The sequence below is a fragment of the Natrix helvetica genome (assembly GCF_964273705.1).
Source record: "Natrix helvetica genome assembly, chromosome: Z".
NCBI classification, from domain to species: Eukaryota; Metazoa; Chordata; class Lepidosauria; order Squamata; family Natricidae; genus Natrix; species Natrix helvetica.
Genome location: NC_138554.1, coordinates 132,128,969 through 132,150,397, shown reverse-complemented (window position 1 = coordinate 132,150,397; position 21,429 = coordinate 132,128,969). Strand labels below are relative to the sequence as shown.

The window sequence follows — 21,429 nt, the reverse complement described above, 5'->3', positions numbered from 1 at the left end:
TTCAATGGGCTCAAAGGGACCACGTGACCTCGGTGACGTGTACATGTCTCTTTGTTCTAATTGACCAGTGAACTCTGTGGGGTGTGTCTTAGGCTGTTGTTTTGAAGAAGACAAGATGGCGTCCTCAGACATTTTGGGAGTGGGGGAGCTTCTTCTACTTCGCTTTATTTCGTTAAAACACACTCTCGCCTCCCTAACATATTTTTCTAAACGTTCTATTTGATATAGATAGCTTTGCATTTCTTGCTCATCTGGGGAGATGTCATAAACTTTGCTTTCTGCGTGGGAGGATTTTAACTCTGCCGGCAGTTGCCATTCATCAATCGTTTGATAATCTGCGAGGGTCTGGGAATGGAGTGGCTCTGGCAGAGTGGGAAGTTTTGGCTTGGCCCCCAAAAATTCATAATCTCCTGGAGATATTTTAGAAGGAGGAACCACTGACCTCGTTTCGTGGATGTCGCGTCCTGTAGCTCCTTCTCCCATATTTGGCTCGGCACTTGAAGGAATTTGTTGTTCCTGAAGCACGTTTTGATCTTGCTTCTCTGTGTCCGAGGGAGCCTCCTTGTCAGAGGAAGCTGATCCTTCTGTGCTCGCCCCATCTTTCTTTTTCTTTTTTTTCTTTTTCTCCGACATTGCTAATTAGGCTTAGTCGGTTATCTTTAGATAGCATGAAGGGAAAATACAGCCATAAATTGTAGTCATCTCAGCTGGTCATCAAAAGCCATCCTCTGCATACCAAGTTGTCAACCATCCTCTGCTACCAAGTTGTCAGGGGAAAAAAACACCCTGTTAGAGATCGATGAATCGTGGCTGATTCCCTTCCGCATATCTTTTGAGATATTTAGAAAAGAAATAGTCTTTAAGAAAATATTCTAATTAATAAACAAACTTTAATAATGAAATAATAAAAGTAAATGAAAAACAGAAGTAACTAATTGGTTACATTTTGATAATGAAAGCTACGTTTGCCAAAGTTGGCTGCCGAACAAAGAAGAGAGGAATTTTTGGAATGTGTAACGCGTGCGCAATAAATCACTTTCAGATAAGAACCCTTTTTTGTTTTATGACCTGCGCAATAAAGCTTTCTTAGTTTAACTCTTGAGTGTCAATTCAGGCAGTTCAGGCCTAGCAAACTTTTTAACATCGTGACAAGCCAGGACTAAAACCTTCATGTAAGAGCTGTCAGTTGTTCTGCGGGTCATCAGGTTGCTTGCTTTCCTCACAATTTTATAGGTTTGCTATACAATATGGAATGGCTAGGTTTTCTACTTTCTTAGAGACTAAAAGTTACATTAACTTGTGGACATCAACTCTCATTTAATTTCACATTTTATTTTCATTTCCCTTAAAATTGGTATGAGTTTAAGAGTACCTAGCCAAGTTTGGTTTCTCTCAAAATAGCTTAAGTAGGATTCTGCTTACTTAATGCCAGGATGAGAAAATATAAAGAAATATCAGAGTTATATACTTGAGAAGTTGAAATAAATCTTGGAAGAAAGCCATTGCAGTCACTTTTGAAGTGCTTCCCCCCAAAAAATGACAGGGTTGTGAATGTCTAGTTACCAAGAGTTGAACTTATCTCAAACTAAATTACTTTAATGCCATTTACAGATAGTCCTTGAGTTACGACAAGTTGTTTAGCGACCAGTTAAGGTATAATACCACAAAAACGGTATTCATGTCCTGGATTTGCATTTTCAACACTGGTCATGAGACAGACATTTCAGAGTCTTGGCAACTGACCTGTATTTATGGCTGTTTGCAAAGTTCCCCGTCATGTTATGACTTCTTTCTTTTTTGCCAGAAACCGGTGTTTTCTTCCAGTTTCTGGCAAAAGAAACACACCAGAAACGGTTCGCTTAATAATTTGGGACATATGTGTTGATAGAAGCGTGGGATAATGACATGTTTTAAAAACTGACTTAGTGTATATCTGATTTAAAATATCTAATCTGTGACTGATGCTAGCTGAAATCTTGGGGATTGAAGATGCTTCTCTATTGTAGACATTATCCAGTGCCTTCTAAGCATTGGTTAGCTCTCTCCTTAGTATGGAACTGGAACTGGTCCTCTCCAAAGCAAATGAAGCTAGCATCCTAATTCAGAAAAATTGTAGTCAAAATTTTCTATTTTGTGTGGTGATTCCTTTTCCTAGTATCCAATTTTTATTTCACTTCTGTTTTCTGAGCCTCTTTGTTAGAAATGGCAAGTGATAAATGTAGACCTGGATGTTTGTTAAAGTAAGCTACATGTTTTGTCACTAAGCTATAGTCCTCTCACTGGAGAAGAGCCTAATGCTGGGAAAGACTGAGGGCAAAAGAAGAAGGGGACGACAGAGAATAAGGTGGCTGGATGGAGTCACTGAAGCAGTTGGCATGAGCTTAAATGGACTCCAGAGGATGGTAGAGGACAGGAAGGCCTGGAGGAACGCTGTCCAAGGGGTTACGATGGGTCGGAAACAACTTTGCAACTAACAATAACAACAACATGGTCCTCTCTTAATTATCCTCTGGCCCATATGTAATAGATATAAATCACCCTCTTTTTCTGTTCTCTCTCCTCTTTTAGATACAGAATTCATTTATAGAGATCGGAATGGCTCGGTGATAGTGCACAATGTGGAAACAAACCATTCAACAGTTTTAATAGAAAACAAAATCATTGTGAGTATCTTCTTGAATAGGTTACACAGTTGTACATCTGTCTGTCTCTTGGGTTAAGAAAGAACATGCCTTTAGTTGCTTGAACTTTAGTTGAATATTCTAACTGAAACAACACTGAAAAATACAAAAATGTACATTTTTTATATAAGCTTTATATATGTGTATGTTTGTATGTACACTGAGAGCTTAGGCACTGAAGACAAAGTCTAATCACACTTAATCAATAAAGAATATTCAATTCTATTCTATTCCCCATTCTATTCTATTTTCTATTTTATTTTCTATTCTCTATTTTGTTCTGTTCTATTCTATTCTCTATTCTTTCTCTATTCTATTCTATTCTACTCTACTCTACTTTACTCTATTCTACTCTACTCTACTCTACTCTACCAAGTTGAAGTTGAGAGTTATGAATATATTTAGCCAAACACTTGCAATAAATAATATAATTTCTTCTCCTTGTAAATTGAAGAGCTGGCAATCAAAAATAACAGGCTAAGAAAAATCTTATTTATTTTTAAAAAATGGATAAATGCAATTCTTCCCACCTTTGTCCTCATGTCATGAGTTTCTTTTGAAAGCAGAGTCCAGGTGATATGTGTTTCTCACAGTTGCTGAGTTCAGCCTAAACCTTCTAACCTTAAAAGTAAGACTTAAAGGATATAATTCAGCTTTAACCCCACGAAAGATCACTGGGGAGATTGTGATAAATTCTGCAAGAAATTCATTGGTACAGTGGCTAGAATGCATTATTGCAGGCTGACTTTGCCCACTGCCAGGAGTTCGATCCTGACGGGCCTCAAGATTGACTCAGCCTTCCATCCTTCAGAGGTCAGTAAAATGAGGACTCAGATTGGTGGGGTCAATATACAAATAATATTGCAGGATCCAAACTTGGTCAGTCAATGAGACTATAATTTAGTCTTCTGAGCTTTAGCTCATCCTCAAGGAACTTATCTCTACTGGAATGTGCGCAAATAGTACTGATATTGTAACTCACCCAGCACTGGGGTGATATATAAGTCAGTACTGTTGCTATTGCTACTTTATTTCCAATTCAATTAGAAATTTAAAATGTCCCCAATATTTTGCAATATTTATATTAACATAGTAGGAGAGATCACATAAGCCAATGTTTCTTAACCTTGGGAACTTTAAGAGGTGTGGACTTCAGTTCCCAGAATTCCCTAGCTCCCATTTGCTGGCCAGGGAATTGTGGGAGCTGAAGTCCACACCTGTTATAATTGCCAAGGTTAAGAACCACTAACATTGGTCCATACATTTCATCTTTGCTCAATTCCAGAATCCCAAAATAAAGAGTCTCTAAGGATGGCTATTTAACTTCACTTGAACATATCCAGGAAGAGGTGGACCATAACCTTGCTAGATAATTGGTTCCATTATTAAACTTCTCTTTTTATTAGCGATTATTTCCTCTCATTGAACTGGAATCTGACATCCTGGAATTTTAAGCCTCTTATTCTGTATCTTACATTCTGGAACAATAAGAAAACCATTGTATAAAACCTTCCTTAGTCAAGCATTCTTAGAAGTTTCTTACTGACTAAAAACACAAATTTTATATCGTATTAAATTTCATAATTAATTTTCTCTGATACCTAGATTTTACCTCACACATTGTGGGTTCTGTGCATCATCCATTATATTAAATTTAAAAATGTGAGCTTGGCCTTTAAAATTCAGTTTTGACTGACCGTTACAACCCCAGGACTTTACACATAAAGCAAATATCAACTCTTATAAGATGGATCAAAATATAAAGCAGATACTTACAAGTTTTAGGAAGCATATTAATGTGTTAGGCATGCTGTAAAGGTTATGCATGCATGTTAAAATGTTATAAATAAAAATAAAATAAATAAAGCAGATATTTACAGTTTTAGGAAACATACCAATACGTTAGGCATGTGGTAATAGTTATGCAAGCATATTTCTTTTTTATATTGTATTTTATAGTGTTTTATTTATATATATATATATATATATATATATATATATATATATATATATATATATATATATATATATATATATATATATATATATATATATATATATATATATATATATATATATATATTTGTGTTGTTTTATTATTTTTTAATGTTGTAAGCCACTCAGAGTCACCTCAAGTATTGAGAAGAGTGGCAATTAAATTAAATTAATATTAGAATGTATTTATGTGAAATGCTGGGTTTTGTTTTATTTTTCAGGTGTCTATAAAAGCAATTAAATATGAAGTTTCACCAGATAGACAGTATGGACTCTTTGCCTATGACATTGTACCGGTAAGTAAGCAGCCTGTATTTATTTCGCTTTTAGTTTAATGGTGTTTTCTTGACGTGATGGGTATAATTTTACCCCATAGAAAGATTCCTATTGAAATGATTGGTCTTGAAGTTAGGACTTCATTATACATAAAGGCCTGTAATAACTTCAGGGAATGGAAATAAGAGCATAAAGGAAGGTAAAAATAGCAACATTATGGCAAGAAAGAGATGGATTAACTTGTCTCCCCAAAAATAAGCCTCCCCAAAATATTGCAACACAGCAGCAGCCATGAGGTGACCACACTTGCTGCCTCCTACACCTCAAAAATAATAAGACCTCCCCGAAAATAAGGCCAACTGCTCATTTCGGGGGTCAAAAGAAAATAAGACCCTATCTTATTTTTGGGGAAACACAGTATTAATTTAAAGAAGGTAAAATGAGACATCGCTCATGAAAAATTATTCCAAAAGGATAATATATGTAAGAGGTGGTCCTACAATTTTTATTTTTGCTGAAGCATTTACATATATGCCAGCTAAAGATAATTTAGAAAAAATATAGGTATATAATTGTTGGCTGGGCACTTGATCACTTTGGTGGATTCCTCTCGATGTGTAGTTAGGAATGAGTACCAAAATGGCTCTATCTGCTGAGAAAGTTGCCTAATCATGGCTATGGAATTATCAGGAGTAGATTTCAACTTGAAGATTTTCCTTACCCTTCAATAGCATAAATGTCACCATTGATTTTAGAACTAGATTTAGTGGATATGATGAGAAATCCCTATTTCTACAAAGAGAGATGTGCTGCATCTAGCAAAATATAAAAGCTATCCCTGGTGGATCGAGCAATTGTTGGACCTTTGGTTATGAAAACTATAAGACATCTCTTCACAACCTATTGCTTCCACTTGGGAAATTCAGTTCCATATGTACCACCAACACAGCCATTGGCTGGAGGATTAATGGGAACTCCCATAACTCAGAATTTGAGCTTCTTTAGATAGACAAAAACTGTTGTAGCACTATGACTTTGCTGCAAAAATGTTTACACTTCTTTGTTTAAATGTCTGTAGAGATTCTCAGTTATCCAGGTCATGGTTGTCCCAAAGGTGGATTTTCAGGAAGCAGCTGGACTTTCTTGTTTCTCTTTGAAGATGTTTCACTTGGAAGAAGCTACTTGGCTATAAGAAGCAAAACGTCTTGAGAGAAAAACAAGAAAGTCCAGTTGCCTCCTAAAAAAGCACCTTTGGGACAACCACGACCTGGGTAGCTGAGGATCTCCATAGACATTTAACTATGCACTTTGGGATGAACAGCCTTTGAATGATGTATGAACAATGTATGAATGGATTTCCAGTAAAAAAATGCAGACCACGGGAACCATTTGCACTTTAGTTTGAGATGCAGACCAGGCTCATCCCCAACAGCCTGCACCTGTCTTCAACAATGAAGGGACACAGGGCAGAAAACATCTGCAGCCAAGAAGTCTCCGTACACATTTAATACAATAATACAATAGTAGAGTTGGAAGGGACCTTGGAGGTCTTCTAGTCCAACCCCCTGCCTAGGCAGGAAACCCTATACCGTTCCAGACAAATGGCTATCCAACATCTCCAGACTCTTGGTCATGGGGGACTTCAACTTGCCGTCAATGGGAGCGGCTTCCGAGGCGGCCCGGGAGTTCATGGCTTCCATGACGGCCATGGACCTGACCCAATTAGTGCAGGGCCCCACTCACGAAGGGGGCCACACACTGGACCTCATTTTTGTATCTGAACAGTGGACGAGTGATCTGGGAATAGGGGATTTAGTCATCACGCCCCTGTCATGGTCAGACCACTCATCCCTCCGGCTGGACTTCCCTGGCGCTATCCCCCACCGCGAGGAGGCGGAACCAGATCCTATAAACTGGTACCGCCCCAGGCACCTGATGGAATCTGATAGATTCCAGACGGAGCTTGGGCCAATTCCTGTAGCCTTGTCCCGCTCCCGCTCCGAGGACCTAGTGACTGCCTGGAATAGGGCGACGACTGGGGCCTTGGACCGGGTTGCGCCTTTGCGACCTCTCCTGCGGCATCGACCCACCCGGGCTCCTTGGTTTACTGAGGAGCTTAGGGTGATGAAGCGCCACAGGAGACGTCTAGAGAGCAGGTGGAGGTCCTCACGCTCCGAATCTGACCGAACACAGGTAAGAGCCTATTTGCGGACTTACCTTGTGGCAATAAGAGCGGCCAAACGTAGACATTGTGCTGCTCTTATTGCGTCCGCGGATAACCGCCCTGCCGCCCTGTTTAGGGTGACTCGCTCCCTTCTATCGCAGAGGGTGCGGGAGACACCCTTACAGGGTAGAGCAGAGGAGTTTGGGGAATATCTTCAGGACAAAATCGATCAGATCCGGAGCGGGTGGACCTCCGTCAGTGGACCAGACGAGCCGCCAACAGCGAGTCTTGAGAGACCACTCTGGGAGGAGTTTGACTCTGTTGCCCCCGAGGATTTGGACAGGTTGCGTGGACGGCTGCGACCCACCACTTGTTTAACGGACCCGTGCCCCTCCTGGCTGGTACTGGCAGCCTGGGAGGTGACACGAGGCTGGCTCCTGGGCCTGGTGAGCGCATCACTGGGTGAGGGATACTTACCAACCGCCTTGAAAGAGGCGGTGGTGAGACCCTTGCTCAAGAGGCCTTCGCTCGACCCAATGGAGCTAGCTAACTATCGTCCAGTCTCCAACCTCCCCTTCGTGGCGAAGGTTGTTGAGAATGTGGTGGCGCAGCAGCTCCCGCGACACCTAGACGAATCCGATTATCTAGACCCACGCCAGTCCGGCTTCCGTCCCGGGCACAGCACCGAGACAGCCTTGGTCGCGTTGGTCGATGATCTCTGGAGGGCCAGAGATAGGGGTTGCTCCTCTATCCTGGTCCTATTAGACCTCTCGGCGGCTTTTGATACCATCGACCATGGTATCCTATTGCGCCGGTTGGAGGGGATGGGAGTCGGAGGCACCGTTTTGCGGTGGTTCGGCTCCTACCTCTCCGACCGGAAGCAATGTGTGTTGACAGGGGGACAGAGGTCGTCCCTGAGGCCACTCACTTGTGGGGTGCCACAGGGGTCGGTCCTCTCGCCTCTCCTGTTCAACGCATATGTGAAGCCGCTGGGTGAGATCATCCGTGGTTTTGGGGTTGAATACCATCTCTACGCTGATGATACTCAGCTGTATATTTCAACCCCAAACCACCCCAACGAGGCTGTCGAAGTGATGTCCCGGTGTTTGGAGGCCGTCGGGGTCTGGATGGGGGACAACAGACTCAAACTCAACCCCTCCAAGACCGAGTGGCTGTGGTTGCCGGCACCTCGGTTCAGCCAGCTGACTCCATCGCTGGCCATAGGGGGCGAACAGTTGTCCCCTGTGGAGCGGGCGCGCAATTTGGGTGTCCTCCTTGATGCCCGGCTGTCAATGGAGGACCATGTGGCAGCCGTGGCAAGGGGGGCATTCCACCAGGTTCGCCTGGTGCGCCAATTGCGCCCCCTACTGGACCGGAGTGCCCTGCGCACGGTCACTCATGCGCTGGTGACGTCTCGCCTGGACTACTGCAATGCCCTCTACATGGGGCTTCCCTTGGGACGCATCCGGAGACTGCAGCTAGTTCAGAACGCAGCCGCGCGGGTTATTATGGGAAGTACCCGTTACTCCCACGTAACACCTCTCCTGCGCGAGCTGCACTGGCTACCTGTAGCCTTTCGGGTGCGTTTCAAGGTATTGATCACCATCTTTAAAGCGCTCCATGGCAGAGGACCTAGTTATCTGCAGGATCGCATCCTACCACACACGTCCCTGCGACCTATCCGCTCACACAGGGAGGGGCTCCTCCTGGTGCCGTCTGCTAGGCAATGCCAGCGGGCGACACCTAGGAGTAGATCCTTCTCTGTGATGGGCCCAACCCTCTGGAATGACCTCCCCCCAGACATTCGAACTACCACCGACCTCCGTTCCTTCCGGCAAAAGTTAAAGACTCACCTATTTCAATCAGCTGGCCTGGCACTTTCTTAGTTTTACCTCCCGGGATTTATTTATTTTAATTGGGTTTGGGGTTTTATAGGCTTTTAACGTATTATATTTATTATTCTATTACAGTCTCACAACCTCCTTCACCAGTATTAATTTAATTGTTTATGTATGTATTTTACAACGTATTTTAGTGACTGTACACCGCCCCGAGTCCTCTCCGGGAGAGGGGGCGGTCTATAAGTGTGAATAATAAATAAAATAATAAATAAATAAATAAATAAATCTTCTTAAAGACTTCCAGTGTTGGCGCATTCACAACTTCTGGAGGCAACTTCTGTTCCACCGATTAATTGTTCTAACTGTCAGGAAGTTTCTCTTCAGTTCTAAGTTGCTTCTCTCCTTGATTAGTTTCCACCCATTGCTTCTTGTTCTGTCCTCAGGTGCCTTGGAGAATAGTTTGACTCCCTCTTCTTTGTGGCAACCCCTGAGATATTGGAAGACTGCTATCATGTCTCCCCTAGTCCTTCTTTCTCTTAAGCTAGACATACCTAGTTCCTGCAACCGTTCTTCATATCTTTTAGCCTCCAGTCCCCTAATCATCTTTGTTGCTCTTCTCTGCAGTCTTTCTAGAGTCTCCACATCATTTCCACATCGTGGTGACCAGAACTGAATGCAGTATTCCAAGTGTGGCCTTTCCAAGGCATTATAAAGTGGTATTAACACTTCACATGATCTTGATTCTATCCCTCTGTTGATGCAGCCTAGAACTGTGTTGGCTTTTTTGGCAGCTGCTGCACACTGCTGGCTCATATTTAAATGGTTGTCCACTAGAACTCCAAGATCCCTCTCACAGTTAATACCATTTGCAATACTTAGATAACCCTGAGGATATAGATAAACCTCCAGGTGGCATCAGCAACTCTAAAAGAATGCAAATGACCAGCTGTCTGCAAGGAGTATAAATCCTGCCATTCCCCACTATCCTGTCAGAGCTGAAGCTTCTCGGATGAGAAATGAAATATCTTCAAAAGAAAAAAACAATGAAGTCCAGTTGCCTCCAGTAAAAGTACCTTTGGGACTTCCTTGTTTAACTTTCTTACCAAACTTTCTTAATCATTATAAATTTTAGCAGAAGGTAAATGTCAGTACCTTTCACTGCTGAAATAACTCATTAATTATAATACCTCTCTTCCCGTGTCAGGCTTAAGGTTGATATATATCAGCATGCATGAATATTCAGTTGCTTAAATGTCCAAGGAATTTAAACCCAATCATTGGACCAGCAATCTTCTTGGGGCCAGTATTTTCAAAATCCAAATAATTTATATTCCAAACAAGAGTTAAAGAAGGGGGAATAACCTAGATTATGAGATTGCTGGAAACGCTTAGTTATATCTTTGAAGGCGAAGATATCTGGAATTCTGATATATTTTCCATTTCACCAATAGTGGCTTGTTCCCCTCTGTTAGCAGGTGAACTGAATAAATTATGCAAAAGAATCAGGTTTATGATTGAAGAAGCTCTGAAGGAGAAAAGATGACATCAGTGATGAAGAATGTTGATCTCTTTTTTTTCATAAATAGCAAAACAAAAAAAGTAGGCAACCCAAGTTGTGTTGGAGAATTTTAGAACAATATTTTCAGGATACATACTATAGGAGTGGCTTCAATATTCAGATAATCAGACTCTGAGTAGAACTATGGAAATCAATGGGAATCTAATATGATCATGAATCTAATCCAATGAGTATTATTTCAAATGGGAGTAAATCAGTTCTGTTCGTCTTGCACCAGATGCCATCATGGTTGCATCATAAATAGGCACCAGCGCTGGACTGATGGCACAGTTAATTAAAAGAATTATCAACTATCGAAGAATTACTGGTTTGAGTGGAATTCCTATTTAGCCTAAGGAGAACCTATGGCACGCGTGCTGGAAGTGGCATGTAGAGACATCGCCTGTTGCTCTTCCAGGTTCTGGCATGCCGGCCAGCTGGTCTTCATGCGCGCGGGAAATTGGAAGAGCAGCCACTGGGTGCACATCCGCGCACTGAGAAGATGATCTTCCAGTCTCCGACATGTGCATACACACTGGCCACCTGATCTTGTTTCTGGTGTGCATGCGCACACAAAGGCCAGCTGGCAGTGCGCATGCATGCACCGGAAACCAGAAGTTCATCTTCCCGGCACGTGCATGCGCATTGAACGGCTGCTCTTCCAGTTTCCGGCACGCACAAACGTCCGCGTACTCCCATTTCAGTGCTCAGTGCCAAACAGTTTCACCAACTCTGGCCTAAGGCATACAGCTAGGACATAATGAACTTTTATGGCTATTTCTACGGGGTGCAAATCTTTCAGAAAAGTTGAAAGAGCTGAAAATTAAATTCTAACTAAACTCCAAACGTACTGGAAAATTCAGGATAAAATGAAAGTCATATAGTGAAATATCCATCTGAATGTCTTTTCTTCTGGCTGACTCTAAAATCCACTGGCAGAAAAGGATGTTAATATCATTTTTATAAAGAATAAAAGAAATGCTTTGGCAAGGAAAGAGACATATTATATCACATCCAACATAGGGAGACATTGATAATCCTGAAACTAAGTAAAACCATGCAAAGATCATTCGGTTTTGTTAAATTTTCACATTTCTGAGTTGGGAAGGATTTGGACTCATCATTTATTCAATCTGGCAGTCTACAACACAGGTGTCAAACTCGTGGCGTCACATTGTCATCATGTGACGTATCGCAACTTTTTACCCTTCATGGAACTGGGGTGGGCGTTGCCTGTGCATGCCACATCTGGCCCATGGGCCATCAATTTGATACCCCCGGTCTACAAATACTCTGGCTATTTGCAATTTTGTTTTATTTTATTTATTTATTAAAACAAATTTATATAGCCAACCAACTCAAACATAGAGGACTCTAGGCAGCTTACAAAATTAAAAAAAAATTAAAATCCACTATATAACAGAATCCATTAAACAAATCCCAACCATCTCCCATATGCTTTTGTATTCATAAGATGTGTTCAGCTTGGAAGGATTTGTTCAAAAATTATTGAATGAAATAATGAATGCACAATACCAGATATATAGATTGTTCACATGGAATAGCCAACCATTAGGATCAGCCAATTTCCATCAAGGATTAATTGGTAATCAAGAGGCTATGGTGTAGGGGTGAAATTCAGCCGGTTCTGACAGGTTCTGGAGAACCAGTACTGGAAATTTTGAGTAGTTCGGAGAACCAGCAAATACCACCTCTGGCTGGCCCCAGAGTGGGGTGGGAATGGGGATTTTGCAATATCCTTCCCCTGCCACGCCCATCATGCCACATCACACCTACCAAGCCACGCCCACAGAACTGGTAGTTTAAAAAAAACCTTGAATTTCACCACCGCTATGGCAGGTTTGTAACTATATCCACAATTACTATGTGGCACACACAGGTTTGTGCTGTTGCCCACAAATTGATAAAAAAATGGCATTCTGCACCTACATAGACATTTAATTCCTGGTTGGTTTTATTTCTGTTTCATTTCTTTTCTGATGGTTGACATTTTCCAAGCATTTTTAGATATTTGTTACATTTTAATATTTTTTTAAAAAAATATTGGCAGCTTTTTAGCTAATTAATTGAATGGGGACGAACCATCCCCTTTGGCTAAAAAAAAGTTCCTTTTAATTGGGTCGGATTTTATAACTTTTTTTGTTTTCCAGAGAATACAAATACTAATAAATAATACTAGTGGCAAGCATTTTTCATTAATAGCCTTCTCTCCACTGACATGTAAGAGGCAGTGTTCACTATTCTTTGCAAAGGGAACTGGCATAGAAATGCTTGTTAAATTCAATAAATGTCTCGAATAAGATGCTTCCAGCCAAGGCAGAGCTATTATTTTTTCCCAATGAAATATAATCTATTAAAATTCACACTATGCATTACACAGACGCTAGCTGGGGAATTCTGGGAGTTGAAATCCATGCATCTTAAAGTTGCCAAACCTCACAAATATTGCATTGGACAGGTATTTAACTATCTTGGTAAAGGGCCTTCAAAGCCATATTCTGTGCTCAAACTTTTAAACCTTTAAGTAAGTATTATACAGATTAAATAATGAATTTTAAAATATTGAAGTAAAGAGCTATGTATTCTCCGTATCCAGCCCTACCAATCTGTAAAGTGGTATATCTTATTTACTGTAAGTACTGTGTATCACTATGTGAAGCTTTAAAGTTAAAGGTAAAGGTTCCCCTCGCACATATGTGCTAGTCATTCCTGACTCTAGGGGGCGGTGCTCATCTCCGTTTCAAAGCCAAAGAGTCAGCGGTGTCTGAAGGTGCAAGGAACGCTGTTACTGTCCCACCAAAGGTGGTCCCTATTTTTCTACTTGCATTTTTACGTGCTTTCAAACTGCTAGGTTGGCAGAAGCTGGGACAAGTAACAGGTGCTGACTCCATTACACGGCGCTAGTGATTTGAACTGCCGACCTTCTGATTGACAAGCTCAGTATCTTAGCCACTGAGCCACTGCATCCTTTGTGAAGCTTTATAACCATCAAAATTAATTGCACTTTGTCTAATTCAAAATATAAAAAATACTAAACAGTAAATAAAAGTAAGCCTTTTTGTAGTCATACAGCTTGATGTTAAATTGAGAATATTAAATTGCTTTCATTTTGAATGATTTGAAAGATGTTAACATTGCCACTGAAATAAAAAAATCCCTGTACCTTTCTGTTAGCTAACTAACTAGCTGCAATCAACAGAACCATTCAATCCTAGAATTGGTGGTGATAATTCATTCTATTGGGGAAACAGTGGCTCAGTGGCTAAGATGCTGAGCTTGTTGATCAGAAAGTTTGGCAGTTCAGTGGTTCATATCCCTAGCATCGTGTAATGGAGTGAGCTCCCGTTACTTGTCCCAGCTTCTGCCAACCTAGCAGTTCAAAAGCATGTAAAAATGCAAGTAGAAAAATAGGAACCACCTTTGGTGGGAAGGTAACAGCGTTCCGTGCGCCTTCGGCATTTAGTCATGCAGGCCACATGACCACTGAGATGTCTTCGGACAGTGCTGGCTCTTCGGCTTTGAAATGGAGATGAGCACTGCCCCCTAGAGTCAGGAATGACACGCATATATGTGCAAGGGGAATCTTTACCTTTACTTAACTCATTCTATCAAGTTCAGCTTTTTATTCTGTACAAGGAAATCAAAATGAAGCATTCAGAAAGTGATAGCATTCATGTAAAAAAAAATCCTTCCAGTTCTCTAAGTAATTAATTTTATTGTCAAAGTGCTTTTATTTTTACTGTAAGTAACATTTTCCTAACATTTAACCAACCTGGCTTCTTGTAACATAAATATTTCATGTCTTGCCATCTGGACCAACAGAAAGCCCGTTGGCATTCTTCTGTAGCTCCCTCTTGGATATTAAAAAAATGATTTCACATTCTCCCATCTCAATATTCCCAGATCTTTCAATTTTTCTTCGTCTGGTTTAATTTCTAGTCCCCAATAATTCTCATTGCTCTGCTCGGCATCTGTTCCAATTTCTTCTATTCAGCATCTCATTTATTAACTTTCAGAGATCTTCTTCACAAGCTTACTTATTAAACAAGATATTCTTTACTATAAACACAATCCCCATTTGATCCCCATTTTCCAAAAGTTTATTTTCATTTGCCTTTGCTTATTTTTTTAAACTATCATTTTCAATTGTGTTTCTCTCTTGTAGGATATTAGCTATCCAACCCGTATTCCAATTTGAAATACACAAATTTGGCAAGTGTTTCCACTACTTCCCTTAAGCCATTGGTAAAATACTGAAGTTTGCAGGTCTTAACCTGGTGGAACTTATTACTTTGATAAGCACCTGTTATTAGTTCCATTTTGAGTACAATCTTCAAATTTTTGTGTCCTTTGCTTAACTAGCTTATTAACTAGATCACCAGAAATTGTCAATTTTTGTTGGCTGAAATCAATATCATGTCTATAGCATTCCCACAATCCACTAAGAAAGGTAGCAGTTTAAAAAATAAGAATTAGTCTGACTTGTTGTACTCACTATGTTGTTTCCATGGCGCTTACAGATCAATCATTTTAAAATCTACTCTAAATCTTCCTAGGCACTGCTATCAAACTGGCTGGCTAATAGTTCCTTGGATCTTGCATTTCTTTCTCTTGAAGATAAGGACAACGTCTTCCTGTCATGTGGAATGTCATCAATGTTTCTCCAGAATCTATCAAAAATTGATACCTATGGTTTCAAAGAGGCCATCAGCAATCTAGGATGTAATTCATCTTGCCCTGGAGATTTAAGTTTAATTCATTGTAAATGGATATTCTCAGGCCAGATTTCTATCAGTCTCAAGCTTTACTTTTGCTGCTTTATTTTGCTTTTTGCATTAATAGTTAATTAGCTGGGTACCCGTGCTTCACGATGAAACTATGTGATTGGGCAATGCAGGAGAAATCCGGTTCACTCCGTTGGCTCAGTGGTAGTCAGTGATTGGAACACCTAAGGGAAGATTGCTCCCACCGCCTTGAACCTGGAAGCAGTTTCATAGGTGGAAGGCGTAGACATCTTGGTGTGGTACCAATGTTTAGTACTGTAAGGAGCCACAGACAGCTCCTGAGTGAAGGAGTGGAATGTCTGCCAGTTTGAACTGACGTAACAGAATATGAGGCAGCTGGAACAGAGTTCTTTTCAGGTGGGGAGGGGGAGTAGAACTCCTTCACATCAAATTATTAATTACTGTATAAGAAATACTAATGATCTGATTGTCATTTCGAAAAATCCTTTCTTAGAGAGTGCTTAGAAGCCAAGAGGAGCATACATGCCAAATTTTGTGTTTGTAGGCTTTATGGTTCTGGATATTTTGTGATGAGTGAGTGGTATTTGGCTTTTATATATATATAGATAGAACACATATTTTCTTGGAGAAGACTGAAAAAAATATAAGAAAAGTTCTGTCTGTACCATGCTTCTGTTAGCATTTTTCTGTCTTTGAGTAGCTGCTATATGGATTCATTTCTATTTCTTTTATTTTGAAAATACCTGAAAAAACCTCTTTGCCTTCTTTGTCATTCTCTGCTCATTCTGAGCTTTCTCCCTTCTGATATTCCTTCACTTCTTTCTTTATGCTATGTCTCTTTTGCTTCCAGTTGTAGTGTTAAGAAGTTCTATAAGCCCATAATTAACTACCTAAGATTTCTAGAGCTGATTCAACAGCTTATAGCTGAGGACACAAAGCAAGAGAGAATGTTATGCCAACAGCTAGAAATAACCAGGGAAAGATTCATGTAGGAAAAAAAGCATCAAAGGAAGAACATTAATGTTCCCATTAACTGGAATAGATTATCAGGGCTGATATGAGAAGCATGGACCTGTCTACACATTGCTATTTGTCTGAAACGGTATAGGGTTTCCTGCCTAGGCAGGGGGTTGGACTAGAAGACCTCCAAGGTCCCTTCCAACTCTACTATTGTATTGTATTGTATTGTATTGCTCTTGTTGTCTTCTCCTCCTTCTCCTCTCCCTTCCTTCTTCTTCTAGAGAAGTTCTTAGAGTAGGAAAATAATTTTTCCTCTGTTCTCCTTCTCCTTTCTCTCTTCTGCTTCTGGGTGAAAAGTTCTTACGATAGGAAATATTTTTCTCCTTGTTATAGAAGGATCAATACGGGATGGTTACCCAAAGTAGCTGCTGCTTTTGTCAAATGTTGTGAACGTTTGAGGACAGTCCAGTCTCAGAACCGTTACAAAACTTTTAGTTGACTAGGAGTTGTGCTGACGCTTCTGTCACACCCTGACACTTCAACATTACTTTAGCCATTGATATATCTCAAGCACTTCTGTACCAATTAAGCAAGCAAGAATACTTGTGAAATCTTAATAGACCACCTGGATTGAAAAGAAAAAAGAAAAAAGAAAAAAGAAGAAGGTATGTTCTTTTGCCAATGGTGCTCCTGAGGTTTCAGAATCGTTCATCAGCATAGCATAGCTTACTAGAAACGTGTTGAGATGGTTTTATAATGAGCAAGTATCTCAGTAAAAGGAACAAATTGAAATCATGTAAAATATATACGAAACATTTGAAATTTAGCCAGAAAGTTCATACATTTCTGCAGCTCCATAGGGGAAAAAATTAATTGGTATCAAATATCTGCTATCAGCATTGTAGGAAGAAAAAAACCTATTTGCAGTGAAAGGTGGTAAGAGATAGTTTTACAGTTTGCCATTATCAAGAGGAGAGGCTGAAACTAATAAAATGCCAAAGAAAGGGCTTATTTGAAAATCATTTGTGCTGAAATAAAAATCACAGAAAGAAATTACTCTGTGGGCAAAGGTTTGTACAGGAGATTTACAGTGGATTCTCTAAACCAGTGATGGCGAACCTTTTTGGGCTCCCATGCCAAAAGCGAGGGGAGCACGGGGGGGGGGGGGGGTCATGCGCCAGCATGCCACACCCATAATGCTATGTGCTTTCTCCCAGCATGTGCATGTGTGCATGACCCCCTCCCCCAGTTTTCACTGTCGTTTTTTCGCCCTCCCCAAGCTCCTGAGGCTTTCTAGAAGCATGGGGAGGGCAAAATAGTCTCCCCTGCTCCCCCCCAGATGCCCTCCGGAGGTTTCAGGAGCTTCCCGGAAGCCTCCGGAGGGCAAAAAACGGACCTACGGGCAAACCAGAAGTCCGTTCCTGAATTTCCGGTTTGCCCATAAGGCCTGTTTTTCACGCTCCGGAAGCTTCAAGGAAGCCTCTGGAGGGCGAAAAATGGCCTCAAAAGAAGGCTGAAGTCGGCAGCGCCTTGCATGCCCTGATAAATGGCTTTGTGTGCCACCTGTGGCACGCATGCCATAGGTTCGCCATCAAGGCCCTAAACCTTTCCTCTGCTTTAAACCAGAGGTGGTATTCAGCCCGCTCTCTCCAGGTCAGGGAGAACCGGTAGCAGCAGCCGCCCACCCACCCTGACAATACGTGACCTTCTCCGCGTGCGCAGAAAGTGGCGTGTGCGCTCACATTTGCAAACTGGTGGGGAAGGGAAGGGAATCCCACCACTGCTTTAAACTGATTGGTGCAGACCATAATCAGGAAAGAATTGGATGGAATCCATAAGATGTTAAGTGACTATAATTTCCCGTAGTGATTCCAGTGCCTCTACGCATTTATTTTTCCTCCCGGATGATCCTCTTGCTTATTTCAAGGTAAATGGAATGAGACAAGTGTTTTGGTTCTCTTAATTTGACTTTTTAATCTGTCCTGACTTTGAAAGCAACAGAAAAGGCCAGGTGGATTGTATGCTTGTGAGCCTGGCTGATATATAATTAAAACATTTATTATCTCCTAGATTGACAGCTTCGAATAAATGCCTTTGTATCACTATTAGGAAATGCCAAACATCATTTGAGTTCCAGAGGATAGAGCAGGGGTGTCAAACTCGTGTCATGACGTGAAGTATCGTGACCTTTTTCCTTCACGTGGTCAGCGCATGACATATCCGGCCAGCGGGCCACAAGTTTAACAGTCCTGGGATAGTGAAGAGAATTCATGATCAATTATAAAGCCACATTTTCTTTGAGGTCTTACAATTTGATCTGGACATGGAAAAGACCTTCAAAAGCACCTCAAAATTATCCCTGGGGGTGGGAAACCAAGACTTTTAGGCAGTGGTGGGATTCAAAAATTTTTTACTACCAGTTCTATGAGCGTGGCTTTATGGGTGTGGCGTGGCTTTGTGGGCGTGGCTTTGTGGGCGTGGCTTTGTGGGCGTTGCAGGGGAAATACTGCAAAATCCCCATTCCTGGGGGAAGGTTATTGCAAAATCCCCCTTCCCTCCCCACCTCACTAACCTATTTCCAAGCTCCATTCTCCTGTTCAGGGCAACAACAAAAAAAGATCGGCTGGGAGGCAGTGGGTGGGCATGGCCAGCCTATTTGCCGGTTCTCCGAACTACACAAAATTTCCGCTACCAGTTCTCCAGAACCTGTCAGAACTGGCTGAATTTCACCTCTGCCTTTAGGAATATCTGCATGGGACAGGAAGAGACAAGAAGGAAATGCTGTTTTAGGTGTCCTGCACTCAGTGTGCAATACTCAATAAATTTTATTCTTTTATTTATTTGTATCCCACCTTTATTATTTTTACAAATAACACAAGGCGGTAAACACTTCCAACACATCTTCCTCTCCAATTTCCCCTACAACAGCAGCAACCCTGTGAGGTGAGTTGGGCTGATACAGTTGTCACTCAGTCAACTTTCATGTCTAAAGAGGGACTAGAACTCACAATCTGCTGATGATTGGCCGAAAGTTATCCGGTCAACTTTCATGCCTAAGGAGGGACTAGAATTTACAGTCTTTTGGTGATTGGCCCAAAGCCATCCAGTCAGCTTTCATGGCTAAGGAGGGACTAGAACTCCTGGTGACTTACCCAAAATCAGCTAGCTGGCTTTCAAGCTTAAGGCAGGACTAGAACTCACCATCTCTAGGTGATTGGCCCAAAGTCACCAGGATAGTTTTCATGCCTAGAGTGAAACTAGAACTCACAATCTCCCGCTTTGTAGCCTTGTGTCCTAACTGTTAGACTAAAGTTGCTCCAGAAGTTTTGAAGATAACTTTTTATCTCAACACAATGTGATAAAGGGCTCTTTTAGCAATAAGCAGCTATTTCAGATATAGGCCTATGAGCCTTAATCTCCTAAAATGGTACATTTGCTGGCAAAGGATGCCAGCAAATGTACCATTAAAAAAGGTAAAAGTTTCCCTTGCACATATATGCTAGTCGTTCCTGACTCTAGGGGGTGGTGTTCACCTCCGTTTCAAAGTCAAAGAGTCAGCGCTGTTCAAAGACATCTCCATGGTTATGTGGCCAGCATGACTAAACGGTGCATGGAACGCTGTTACCTTCCCACCAAAGGTGGTTCCTATTTTTCTACTTGCATTTTTACATGCTTTCGATTGCTAGGTTGGCAGAAGCTGGGACAAGTTAAGGGAGCTCCCTCCGTTACGCGGCGCTAGGGATTTGAACTGCAGTCCTTTCTGATCGACATGCTCAGCATCTTAGCCACTGAGCTAAGACGCATGATATTAATTGTGGAGCATTTAAAAATCTGGTCCCCTTGGCTCCATCTCTATTCTAAGGGAAGGAAATTCAGGGCTGGAAATCTTTTTCAGTATCTTACAGTTGAAGGCAGATGGAGAAATAACCCATAAGGAAAGGAAGGATTCAAGACTATGAATCCTACATTTCCATCCAGATTTCCTCTTTCACCATGCTGTTAAAATAAAAGAAACATTTCATTTTATGTCTACGGAGATTCTCAGTCATCCAGGTCATGGTTGTCCCATAGGTGCTTTTTCAAGAGGCAATTGGACTTTCTTTGTTTTTACTTGAAGACATTTCTCTTCTCACTCAAGAAGCTTCTTCAGTTCTGACTGAATGGTGGTGAATGAAAGGATCTCTGCAGCAAGGAATGTAAATCCTCCCATTCTCCACCATTCAGTAAGAATTGAAGAAGTTTCTTGGATGAGAAGCAAAACATCTTCAAGGAAAAACAAAGAAAGCCCAGTTACCTTTTGAAAAAGCAGCTTTGGGACATTTCGTTTTATGATAGCTTGTGAACATTTATGGCCTGCTTCTGCATGAGTCTGGGCAAGTAATAAAGGTAATTCAGAAGTAAATAAGTTCTAGTTCATTACTCGGTGTCATAACTGGTTTTTTTTTTCCATTCCTAATCGATCCTTTCAGATTAAAAAAAGTGAAAATGAGTGGAAGTAAACAACACCTGTTATCATACAATGAAAATGAATTCCTCTGGTGGCTGATGGATGGACAGATGGGTAGTTTGATTGGTTGAAACCATAAGATAGAAATAATACAAGCTTAATTATCATGCAAGTTTCCATATTCTGAGGCACTCTAAATATGTTGAACTACAACTATTCACTGTAGCATCAACCTTCTCTCCCTCCGTCCCTCTTTCTGTCTCCCCATTCTCTCTTTCTCCCCCCTTTTTTCTCTCTTTCTCCCTCCCTCCCCCTCTCTCTTTCTCTCTCCCTCCCCCACCTTTCTCTCCACCTTCCACCTCCCTCCCCCTCTCTTTCTCTCTCTCTCCCTCCCCCTCTTTCTTTCTCTTTCTTTCTCTCTCTCCCTCCTACTCTCTCTTTTCATACTCCCCCCTCTTTCTCTCTCCCCCTCTCTCCCGCCCCCTCTCTCCCCCTTCCTTCTCTTTCTCTCTCTCTCCCTCTCCCTCTCTTTTTCTCTATATCTCTCTCCCTCCACCTCTCTTTCTCTTCCTTTCCCCACCCCCCTTCTCTCTATCACCCTCCCTCCCTCTCTCTGAATTTAACTCACCATTTCTAGAAAATATCAAGTTGGTTATGACTGCTCAAGACTCCAAAAACAAATATAATTACATCAGAGGTATCATATTGTAGGACAAATTCATGCTTATATATCAGGGTTAT

At 41.3% G+C, this 21,429-nt stretch overlaps 1 protein-coding gene across 4 annotated transcripts in view; it reads left to right on the top strand.

Moving 5' to 3' along the window:
• The window catches only part of DPP6 (dipeptidyl peptidase like 6), a 609,699-nt gene that overhangs the window by 439,938 nt on the left and 148,332 nt on the right, over window positions 1–21,429 (top strand). For all 4 annotated transcript variants that reach the window (XM_081932663.1, XM_081932661.1, XM_081932662.1 and 1 more), the window contains 2 exons: window positions 2,569–2,663; window positions 4,898–4,972. In XM_081932663.1, coding sequence (XP_081788789.1) covers window positions 2,569–2,663; window positions 4,898–4,972 — 170 coding nt within the window. The remainder of the gene's footprint in view (window positions 1–2,568; window positions 2,664–4,897; window positions 4,973–21,429) is intronic.